The 12,188-nt window shown below is 36.7% G+C and overlaps 2 protein-coding genes and 1 pseudogene across 10 annotated transcripts; 2 read left to right on the top strand and 1 right to left on the bottom strand.

Moving 5' to 3' along the window:
• Positions 1 to 59: 59 nt before the first annotated feature.
• Positions 60 to 4,283, bottom strand: LOC105975359 (uncharacterized). 8 transcript variants are annotated; one of them, XR_016030387.1, is made up of 6 exons: positions 4,033 to 4,283; positions 2,898 to 3,359; positions 1,679 to 2,446; positions 1,292 to 1,360; positions 494 to 1,033; positions 60 to 352 (listed from the first exon to the last, which is right to left on the bottom strand). XR_016030387.1 is itself a non-coding variant. In XM_013000551.2 (4 exons), exons 2-4 carry the CDS (start codon positions 3,324 to 3,326, stop codon positions 917 to 919), a joined length of 1,314 nt encoding a protein of 437 aa, XP_012856005.1. In that variant the 5' UTR covers positions 3,327 to 3,359; positions 4,033 to 4,283; the 3' UTR covers positions 60 to 916. The 8 variants fall into 8 exon arrangements, 3 of the variants coding, with proteins under 3 accessions (XP_012856005.1, XP_012856006.1, XP_088671864.1); XR_016030385.1 differs by having other exon boundaries at positions 1,273 to 1,360; XR_016030389.1 differs by having other exon boundaries at positions 60 to 1,033; positions 1,273 to 1,360; positions 2,898 to 3,199; positions 3,303 to 3,359; positions 4,033 to 4,235.
• An 898-nt stretch (positions 4,284 to 5,181) lies between these two features.
• Positions 5,182 to 7,244, top strand: LOC105975148 (cytochrome P450 71D13-like; annotated as a pseudogene). The gene is made up of 2 exons (XR_016030379.1): positions 5,182 to 6,149; positions 6,639 to 7,244. The product of XR_016030379.1 is annotated as a cytochrome P450 71D13-like (transcript).
• A 2,100-nt stretch (positions 7,245 to 9,344) lies between these two features.
• LOC105975226 (cytochrome P450 71D13) lies at positions 9,345 to 11,822 on the top strand. Its single transcript, XM_013000400.2, has 2 exons — positions 9,345 to 10,493; positions 11,026 to 11,822. Exons 1-2 carry the CDS (start codon positions 9,591 to 9,593, stop codon positions 11,641 to 11,643), a joined length of 1,521 nt encoding a protein of 506 aa, XP_012855854.2. The 5' UTR covers positions 9,345 to 9,590; the 3' UTR covers positions 11,644 to 11,822.
• The last annotated feature ends 366 nt before the right edge of the window (positions 11,823 to 12,188 follow it).

The following is a 12,188-nucleotide window of genomic DNA, read 5'->3' on the forward strand; positions in this document are numbered from 1 at the left end:
ACAAATCCAACTTGAAATTGTAAATTGAAAAACGAAAAACAGAAAAAAGAAAAGGAACATGAAAGAATTGAATCAATACAAAACCGATATGTGGTTTCTGCTTTGTTTATGTCAGTCACCACCCACATCTGAAGTTGTTTTTACACCAAATTCTACTCGTTTAAAATTCAAAACAGGTAAAAGATTTCTGCATGGCATACTTGAATTTAAAAAAGGAGAAAATTAAAACCAAAATGCAATAAACGCAGTCGAACGTCTTCATTTCAGCAGTGTTTTTATCCAATTTAGCCCCAAAAAAACGTTATTCAATCTTCCAAACTTTGTCTGAAGAAAAACCAGGTTTCATAGTTCACTGCATACAACAACATTCACTTGTAAGTAAACCTTCAAACGAAATATCACAGCACATTATATACCTTGAGATAGTTCAACAGAATACTGTACAAGTTCGAGAAACGGGATTAATCAAGCTCTATTACTGAAAGAATTGTACCTCATAAAGCTTTCCGACTCCAGTTTTTCAGGAGTGTTTTGCAGGTGAACCAGTGCAAAGCCTAAAAGTTCTCTGAGTTCATAATAATTTCACTAAGAGGAAAATTGATGCTACATAGAGGAACATTACATAGACTGCAAACACAATGTATTTATATAACACAACACAATGTAAATCTCTGCATGAGTAAATCAATGCATTAAATAGAACTCTGTTCTGCTGCATACGTGACGAGAAAATTAGATTATCCAATCACATGACTCTACGAAAAAGGAAGGATCATAATCATGGCAGAAAGCCCATTACACAAAAATATGACATGAAATACACGAACCGAAAGACGACTTATTAAACATGCAATTTTCATCAGTGATTAACTATAAAAGGAACCTTATCCAGAGCGGCAGCTCTCTTATGTTTTAGCTAATCTTTTGAATGTATCGTCCAAAAGATTATGCCAGGAGAAAGGCACCAAATGCTGCTGGCTGTATCATCTTTAAGCCTTGTAAGCAAATGATGCAAGCCTCCGAATTTGTGGCCCTGGAAAATGCAGGGGAATCAAATATCGATCAATAACTGTTGCAAACAGATTATATGCTTCCAAATGTGCGGGGAGCCAATAAAACTTTTACATGCCCCGTTTCTTAGTAAATCACAAGAAAAACACAATTAGCAGTGCCACTGAAGTTCAATGCCAAAAAAATATTCGATTCATAAAATAATCCAGTAAGGAATCGAGCATTCCATAGCACATACAAAACTTGCATGGATTTTAGTACCTGAAGATACCACACATACCACTTTTCCCTTCAGAAAAAGCTTTTAGGAGGTGGAAGAACAGTGAAGCTGTTTGATATTCTACAAGAGCTGGAATTATAGTAGAAAATAAGTTACGTAAAACACCACAAGCGATACAATAATTTATTTTCGAGAATTTAATTACACATATCGCCTTTGACAAAATAAAAAAAAAAAAAAAATCCAACTATCTACGCAGAAGCAGATATGATAATTGAGTTACATTAATAACAATGATTTCTCTCCTTACAATGGCTGAAATGGAAAATAAAGAAAAGGGCAAGGTCTAAAAAAGCTACAATATTAAAAATAAAGTGATAAGAGCCTTTCATAATAATACCGTTATCTAACGTTTAAAGCAGTTTTAGCAGAAATTAAGCATTTCACCTCCATCAAATGTTCATCATTTGAAATATGAAGCATAATCCGCAGATTTGTCAGCATTGCTTCCTGTTCCCAACTTAAGGGACCCGAAGCATACAAAGCTTTTAGAGTTCTCCGATATGCCTGCACCTCTAATCTACGTATACTCGCTTCTAACTTCTCTTTTCGACTTTTTTGCTCACTACTTTTTCTCTCAGTACGTTTTCTCTCATACTCCGAAGGGTAACACGACTCTGCATCACTACAAACGGTTTCACTCTCTTGCCATTGAAAGGGTACGGAAGGAATAGGGTTTTTTGGACTGTGATCGGTAACACTACAACTACCAACTGAAGATGTTTCGCTTTCTGAACAGTCGAGGGCATCGTTTGCTTTTGTCCTCTCCATTTCATTATATTGAGTTGATATAATTGTCAACGTGTCTTTTTTCCCCAGAATTTGTTTTGGGTAAGAAACAGCATCTACCTTTTCAAGAACTGGGGTAACAACCACTCTCTGCTTTCGACCATCTTTATCGATTCCTCTTAGTTTTTGGGCATGTCCATTGTGTGCTTCGATGACAGAGGAGCTATAAGGGGATATCCTTTTTAGCGATCTAGAAGAATTCATATGAGATTTTCGATATGCAGCTTTGTTTGGAATGTTCACGTGATCGTTTTGAGGTTGCTTTCTAGCCCTGTCATTAAATTGTGGGATGTGGGAATTTATCTTTTGATAACAGAATGAAGTTGATGGATTGTTAGCTATAGCATCCTCACCTCCATAGAAACTCTGCAAACAACAGGAAATAGGAAATCAGAGATTAGAAAAACAAAAAAAAAAAAAAAAAAAAAAAAAAAAAAAAAATATATATATATATATATATATATATATATATATATATATATATATATATATATATATAATATAATAGATATATTTGTATATTGGCCCCCCACGAGAGAAAACTAAACATTCAAGATTGTACTATCATGCAGAACCATAGCAATAAAAGAACTCCTATAACAGAAAACCAGGAGAATTGGTGGAAGATAAAAAATACTTCAGTCAAACATGTTAACAACGAACATTTAGATGAGACGGAAAATCATGCCGTCGAGGAAAAAATAATATAAGCCTAAGAAGAGCCAAAACACCGTTATAAGAAATTCCCTGCTAATGTCAACAAATAGACATAAACCGTCAACCTCAAATCAATTTAAAGCAGCGAAAAGAAAACTACCTTGCCAATCATAATCCATTTGTCATTATGCCAGGTTTGTCTTGTCCTGACGATCGATTCATCAACAATTAATGCCCGTGAGCTCCCATGTAAACGTACCAAATATCGGTTCTGATGAATCTTGTTTCTAATTTCTATTTTGCCATCGATAATCCTCAAGATAGTAGCAACCCTCCACGCGTATTCGTAAAACACCTCCACAATGTCTCCGACAATACGATTCTCTACACCTTTCACCAGAGTCGGGACTGGTCTAACAGACTTTCTTGAAACAGTCTCAACTATTTCTTCACTTGCCATATCTGGATAAGAATCATACCGCACACGATAAGTATGGCCATTACCAGACAGTATTTCAGCGACATGCCACGAAACTGGCTCATCTTTACTGTTCATAACTTCCACCTTGTCCCTTTTCTTCAATCTCATTGTCAGAAATCTTGTTCGGCAAAATACCAAAGCCTGCGATAGCAAAGAGAACACACAAAGGTATTAGACACATATAATTTTCAGGATCAAACAGAAAAATGAACAGCAAAATCTGGATCTTCAAAATGTACAGAAATTAAATATCCAGATCGAAAGGAAGTTATCATCACGAAATACTAAAACTCTAAAAATTCATAGATAAAACAATATTAATCAATTTTTTGTAAGATTTTTAAGAGAAAAAAAAAAAACAATTGATAACTGGAAAAACGTACAATAAAAAAACTCCAAAATTTAAATCTGTGCTGAAACTAATTAGTTAATGGCCATGGTTAGTACAAAAACAATCTGTTACAGTTAATACCAAAACAAAATAGCAACACCTTCAAACATTCTAATTCTTGTTTTCATATAAGGAAAAAATAACTACGTATCAGTTGATTCCCCATAAATCACAAAGATTATAAGAATTTGTTTGAAAAAAAATAGTAAAATATATATATGCAAGGCTATGTTGAAACTTTTAAGACTGTTTACAAACATTGTCAAAAAAATGAAAATTTAAACAAAAAAACCAGGAAATTAGATTCCAAACGTATTGAAGATGATTTTTTTAACAAAAGCCCCAAATTGAAAAAACTAAACATTGATCAATTTAGGAATTCAAAGCACCAAAATGAAACCCTAAAACTGATAAATCACTAACCTTTTACTTCAAATTAAAGGAGGATTTTCGACGTCAGAAACTGCGATTAGGTAGTAATGATCTCTGATCTCTCTCCAAAACACAGCTTTGATTTTCACTTTACGTTCTAGGGTTCTTTTTTTTTCTTTTTTCCTTTTTTTTTTTAATTTATAATATTTTTTATTTATTTTTCTCCTTTTGCGTGGGGAAAAATTAATTCGGGTAGAAAAAAAGAATATATTAAAATTGATAACATATATCCGGTTAAGGGTATTATCGGGAATAAAGGTAATATTGGTTTTAGCACTCCATCAACAAAAAACAAAAGAAGTGAGGGGTGCGTAATGCACGCCCTTTGGTTGAACGAAACCACCTAACCTATGTTGGTGCCTCTCTTCACGCGCCTATCTTGATCGTGTGATACACCACCGTAATTTGTATCTTATATAATCCAATAAAATTAATTGCCTTCTTGAATTTGTACAAATTTAAAAGGTATATTTCAATTTAATTTGAATCTCAATTGGGTCGAAAAAAATTTCTTCTACAAAATCTCAAGGTATTGAGGAAACTAGTGGTGAAAATTGGAACGGAATTTCTGATTTTCGTCGATTTTGTCTGAAATTTTCCGATTTCAGAACAATATTTTGCAGTTGGAGCTTCGAAATTTCGATATCAGATTTTTCCGAAATAATTAGGATTGGAATCGGAATATTATTGAGAGTCCGATTTCAATCTGATTGAAATAATTTCGAAAGTTTATATTGTTTGTCGAATATTACACTCTAAACACCAATATTATTAAATTTTAGGTGACAAAAAGATTGATTTTTTTTTTTTTTTGAATCATGACGGTTCCGATTCAAAAAAATCGATTTTGGAGAACAAGTTGTTTCGTTCTTGAAATTCTGATTTCCATTTTGTTTTCGGAATGAAATTGGAAGTAGTTTTCCACTTCAAAAAAAAAAATTAGAATTTTCCGATCAGTGGCTAATTTCGATCTGATTCGTCGGATTTTGTATAAGAAATGGGCAGATCTCATTTTCATGTGCTGCAAACTCATGCATGCAGTGGGGACTCATCTACTTACTGATCTCTACTAATTAGGTCAGTTCTTTTAATATAAATACAGAGTTTTCTCCTTATATAAATAAATACATACTAAAATTTGTTCTAAGAATTTGCCATAAGATTATAATGGATATCAAGATTCTATTCAACATCACCACTTTAGTGATTTTTTTCATCTTTCATCTTCTCACTAGTAATCAAGGCATGGAAAAAACCAAAGTACTACGAGAAATTGCCACCTGCCCCCCCGAAGCTGCCGGTGATCGGCAACCTCCACCACTTGATCGGATCGCCGGAGGGCTGCTGTACGACACCCTCTCTCGACTAGCCAAAAAGTACGGTCCCGACGTCCTTCATCTCCAGCTTGGTCAAGTGTCGGCGGTGGTGATCTCATCGCTGCACGCTGCCAAGCAGCTGCTTAAGGACCAGGACCCCAGCTGCACGGGCCGGCCCGAAAGCATCTGCGCTAAGATCATATGGTACGACTTCACCGACATTGCTAAGATCATATGGTACGACTTCACCGACATTGCATTTAGCCCGTACAACGAGTACTGGAGGCAGATGCGTAAGATCTGCATATTGGAACTCCTCAGCGCTAAAAACGTCAAATCGTTCGGTTTCATTAGGGAGGAGGAGGTCTCGCGCATGATCGAATCAATCCAATCATCTTCCACCGCTGGAGAAAGTGTCGATTTGACGGAGAAGGTGTTCGGGCTGACGAGTTCGATCACGTGCAGGGCGGTGTTTGGCGATGTGTTGAAGGATCAGGAAACTTTGATATACTTGTTGAAGAAGGGCATCGAGTTGGCCGGAAGAATTGAGCTCTCGCCGATCTCTTTCCGTCTTTCAAGGTTCTGCAGATTCTCAGCTGGAATAGATTCAAACTGGTGAGGATGCGCCGGAAAATCGATTCCATCCTCGATGTAGTGGTGGAGAAACACAAGTTGAAGCAGAGCAACACGTTCGCCGGAGGTGAAGACTTTGTCAATGTTCTGATCAAGATGCAGAGGAACGGCGAACTCCGGGTTCCGATCACTAACGACAATATCAAAGCTGTCATCTTTGTAAGTCTTTTTTTCTTTCGCGCATATATATGGGGTAAATTACGGTCACCCCTGATGTATGGTCAAATTACAAAAAACTTCTTATGTTTGCGTAATTACAACCACCCATCAACTATGAACATTCTTGCACGTTTACCATTGCGATGGCAAATATAATAGAATGTTCTAGATTATGTGGAATATTATCCATTTTGTACCCGTTTTACCCTATATAAAAGATGATCCATAGATAATATGTCTTTATTGTCAATATGTGATGCATCAGAAATTGTATTTTTGCACAAAACGAGTATAAACTAGAGAACATTCCTCAGAATCTAGATGATTATGTTGAATTTGACACCATAAGGGTGGACGTGTAAGAAAACTCATAGTTGAAGGAGGTGGTTGTAATTACCCAAACATAAAAGGGTTTTTCGTAATTTAACCGTACTTCAGGGGTGGCCGTATATATATATATTGCTTATGTATGTGTATATATACATATAGGGCGTGTTCTCCGCGGGAACCGAGTCATCGTCGACGACAATCAGCTGGGCAATGGCGGAGCTGATGAGAAACCCTAGGGTTATGGAGAAGGTACAGAGAGAGGCATTAAAGGGGAAAACGACGGTGGCGGAGAGCGATCATGTACAGGGGCTGAAATTAAATACCTGAAACTGGTGGTGAAAGAAACTCTCCGGCTACACCCATTAATACCAAGAGCTAGCATGCAGAGAGGAAGGAGTCATGGTCAACATCTGGTCAATGGGGAGGGACCCACAGTACTGGGACAAACCGGAGAGTTTCGAACCGGAGAGATTCGAGAACAGTACGTTGGATTTTCAGGTGAATAACTTCGAGTATCTTCCGTTTGGTGCGGGGAAAATGTTAATTAATTTCTTCTTTTAATTTCAATAAACAATATTGTACTTTAATTTAGAGGTGTTCATTCGTTGATACCGTAACAAAATTTATACCATTTATCGAACTAAGCTATAGATCGGTACAATTTTTTTACCGAATTAAATTTGATTTTTTTGGTTCAGTACTGATTGAACCCAAAATGTACTTTTATATTTTTAACAATCTAGAAAAAAATATTTAATTCTTCAATTTGATATTCAAATTTCAATAATCAGTCCTAAAAATAAAATGAGACTTTCAATAAAGACTAATATGTAAATAATGAGAAAAATTATCGATCTAAATATATTTTATAATTTGTTATAACCATAAAGAATTAAAATAAAAATATATTAAAATATTTCGTATTCGATAAGATACAACATACCGGGCATCATCAATACCATATACCATACAAAATGCCGGAATTTAAAAAATTCTTTAATTTACCAAACACTGACACGAATGTTTCTTTTGGTATTTAAGTTGGCACGTACCGGATTTTCAGTTATGTTCGATTGGGTCGATTTTATACGTCCGATGAACACCGCTACTCTAGCTAGTTCAGTACTAGACAGCTTAATGTTGTAGTTCGGTACATGTTGTGACATATCACATCTACTATACAAAAATATACATGGTCCATAGAATTAGACATAATACATGCATATATTAGTACATTTGCTATACATATCATTGGAAACGAAAATAACAAACATCCACAAATGGCCAACCACTATCAAAATCAAATAAAACCACTGCAAAAATGACAAATTCGTCGCGGTCTAAAATGGGTTAAATGCGCCACGGTGGCTCTTCCTATCTTCTCGTGACAAAAATGAAGTACCAACACTATATTTTTATCTACACACGAGTAATCCCAATTATTTTTGTGACAGAGCCAAGTTAGACATATATACGATTTTTCTCTATTTTTCGTTGGATTTCAGAGTTTATTGTTTTTGAATAGATTACTATAAATTATTTTATTTTCGCGATTTCATTCCGTTTTAAGCTAGTTTTGTAAGTTAGGTATTTGCTAAAAAAACATAATTAAAAATATTTCCAAATTTTATTTTTAATAATCACATAATTAGAATTTATTTCAAAAATTCTTAAAATATGAAATAGTTTACATATATCTGAATTAGCCCATTAGAGTGTCCAATTAATTATGGCCCAACAAAAAAAATCTGGCTTTTTATGGAAGTGGTGTCACCTCAAAGTTAACAGCGCAACCGCTCCTCAATCCTTGCAAAATAAAATAAAAATTATTTTATACAAATTAATCAAACTTCAATATATTATCACACAAAACATTGAATACTTCTTTGACTATTGTTATTATTGTAGTCAAATCAAACATCTGCCGTCAATTCAAATCTTGCTCAATTTCTTATCTTATTTTTTTCCATTTTATTCAATGGTTTATTTGACTCTACATTTGGTGCAATACACCGATCGAGTATTATTTGTTGATCTGTATATAATTTAATATATTTATATGTATATGTGGGTAATAAGTGATTATTTAACAACATCAATATATAACTGCATAACATTGAACACTACACATTTTTAAACTACTATTATCTTTTTAATGAAGCTTCTACCATCTATGATGCTCCTCATGAACTACAATCTAATTAAATTCTGCTAATGACGAATCTGATTTTGTTAATATATTATTTTACATCACCCAAGAATTATGGGAGTCTGCCATTAATATAATATTATTTATTAGGCTAAACTACGGTCACCTCTGAGATACAATCAAATTACGAAAGAATTCCTTATATTTGAGTAATTACAATCACCTCATCAACTATGAATCTTCTTATGCGCTCACCCTTCAGCTGTCAAATTCAATAAAATCTTATAAACGTTCTCTAATTTGTACTCGTTTTGTGTAAAAAAAAAAAAAAAAAAAACAGTTTATGATGCACATCAATCTGATATCTACAAGTACGTACTCAAGAGACGTACACATGATCTTACAATCATATATATTGTTTCAAAAAGTCGAGGTGGAATGGAGTAGAATAAGTACAAACATGAGAATATTCCACATAATTAATCTAGAAGATTTCACTAAATTTTACACAACAATGATGCATGGACGTGTAAGAAGATTCATAGCTAAGGGATGTAATTGTAATTATCCGAACATGAGAATTTTTTTCGTAATTTGACCTTAACTTAGAGAGTTGGCCGTAATTTACCGTATTTAATTATTATAATTCTTACAATTTTAGTCAAGTCTAGATAGTAGAAAAGTATATTAGAAGACCATCAATTGGAGAAAAAGAAGTCCATCTGTGGAATATAATATTATTTAGCCGTCAATAAATGAAAAAAAGAAGCCAAATTCATTTTTCTTCAAATAATCAAGTAATAATATATTTGCTGATCAATGAATAATATTGCATATTACTCCCTATAAATACAGGCCAAAGCTGTCATAGGGTTTCATCAAATTAAACACAAGCAAACGTAATTAAGAAGACGACAGATATATACATACATACATACATACACTAGTTTCGATCTTCGTTCATGGATATACAGAATATTCCGTTCATGAACTTCACCACTCTGGTGGTTGTGTCATCCTTCATCTTCTTACTCATCAAGTTATGGAAGAAACCAAAATCCTCGCAAAAGTACGAGAAGTTGCCGCCGAGCCCGCCGAAGCTGCCGGTGATCGGCCACCTCCACCACCTGGTCGGAGGACTGCCGCACGCCGCCCTCCGGCGAGTCTCCCAGAAGTACGGCCCCGTGCTGCACCTTCAGCTCGGCGAGATCCCGGCGGTGGTGATCTCGTCCCGCGACGCCGCGAAGCAGGTCCTGAAGGACCAGGACCCGGGCTGCGCGGGCCGGCCCGAAAGCATCGGAACTAAGATCATGTGGTACGACTACACCGATATCGCGTTTAGCCCGTACAACGAGTACTGGCGGCAGATGCGCAAGATCTGCATCCTCGAACTCCTCAGCGCTAAGAACGTCAAATCGTTCGGATCAATCAGGAAGGAGGAGGTCTCGCGCGTGATCGAATCACTCCGATCATCTGCCCGCGGCGGCGCCGCCGTCAACCTGACGGAGAAGGTGTTCGGGCTGACGAGCGCGATCACGTGCAGGGCGGCGTTCGGGGAGGTTTTGAAGGATCGCGACTCGTTGATATACATGCTGAAGAAGGGTGTCACCATGGCCGGAGGGTTTGAGCTCGCCGATCTTTTTCCGTCGTCGAAGCTTCTGAATATATTCAGCTGGAACAAGCTCAAGCTGTTGAGGATGCGTAGACGGCTCGATTCGATACTTGACGTAATCGTGGCGGAGCATAAGTTGAAGCAGAACGGCGAGTTCGGCGGCGAAGACATTGTCGATGTTCTTATCAGGATGCAGAGGAACGGCGAACTCCAGTTTCCCATCACTAACGACAATATCAAGGCTGTCATCTTTGTAAGTTTCTTTAATCTCTCCCATTAAATTATGGCCAACTCCCTAAGGTATGGTCAAATTACGAGAAAACCTCTCATCTTTGAGTATTTGCAACCAACCCCGTTAACTGTATGAGTCTTCTTACACGTCCACCCTTATAGTGTCCAATTCAATATAATTTTCTAGATTTCCGTGGAATGTTCTCTAGTTTGTACTCGCTTTGGAATAAAATATAGTTTCTGATGCACCACAATCAGATATTTACAAGTCAATAGACGCATCTTATGATCATCCTGTTTCAAATTGTGAAGCTCGAATGGGCTAAACGGATACAAATTGGAGAATATTCCATATAATCTAGAAGATATATTCCACTAAATTTGACTCCGTAAAGGTGGACGTGTAAGACGATTGAAACTTGAGGGGCTGGTTATAATTACCCAAACATAAGGGTATTTTTGTAATTTGCCATACCTAAGGGGTTAACCGTAATTTAACCTATATATATCTACACACATGTTGATCGAGTTACGTATAATGTATAAAAATACAGGATATGTTCTCGGCCGGAACTGAAACATCGTCGACGACAATGGACTGGGCAATGGCGGAGCTGATGAGAAACCCTAGGGTTATGGCGAAGGTGCAGGCAGAAATAAGAGCGGCGCTAAAGGGTAAAACTACGGTGGAGGAGAGCGATATACAGGGGCTGAAATACCTGAAGCTGGTGGTGAAAGAAACTTTCCGGCTACACCCTCCGATCCCGTTGCTGCCGAGAGCATGCAGAGAGGAAGGAGTCAAAGTCAACGGATACTCAATCCCTATCAACTCCAAAGTCATGGTCAACATCTGGTCAATGGGGAGGGACCCACAGTACTGGGACAAACCGGAGAGTTTCGAACCGGAGAGATTCGAGAACAGTGCGGTGGATTTTCAGGGGAACAGCTTCGAGTATCTTCCGTTTGGTGCGGGCAGAAGGATTTGTCCGGGCATGAATTTCGGGCTGGCAAACACTGAGCTCCCATTGGCTCAGATTCTGTACCATTTTGACTGGAGCATGCCGGAGGGGATGACACGTGGCGGTATTGATATGACTGAGCAAGAAGGGATTGCTGTCTCGAGGAAGAATGGTCTGGTTTTGGTTCCCACGCTCTACAGTCCTTCCAACTGATGATCAAATTAATTAAGTAAATTAAAAGTCGTTAAGTAGTTAATAAAATCGAATAAATGGTGGTGTCATGATCAAAGTGTGTTTTTGTTTTATTAGTTTTTTATTTTTATATCATGTAATAAAAAGTTTGACTGATTTCTTGTTTTCAATTTCAATAAAAAATGAGTCTTTATGTTGAAGTCATTGTTTCAATATCACATCAACTATATATACTATTAATGGCCGGTATTGATCGATTTTAAAGGACCCATATAACTCAAAAGTTGATTGGTTGGTGATGATGCTAATTACTTAGATCACCTAGGGTAGTGTAGAAAATGAACTGGGAGAGCAAAGCAGATCAGTAGCTTGACAACTTGATGATCCTGAGGTACCTGCGATCATAGAACACATGAACTAAGCCGGGGGTTGATCCGGCGGAAACCCCTCCGACGCTCAAGTCAGACGTGCTGATCATAGAAATAGTCCAGAGAATACAGTTGATAGTATTGCTCAGTTAATAGGACGTACCTTAATAAAATGAGTAAAACCTCTATTTATATGTC

The sequence above is a fragment of the Erythranthe guttata genome, chromosome 1 (genome assembly GCF_056151865.1).
Source record: "Erythranthe guttata isolate IM_541 chromosome 1, IM_541, whole genome shotgun sequence".
Taxonomy (NCBI): Eukaryota; Viridiplantae; Streptophyta; class Magnoliopsida; order Lamiales; family Phrymaceae; genus Erythranthe; species Erythranthe guttata.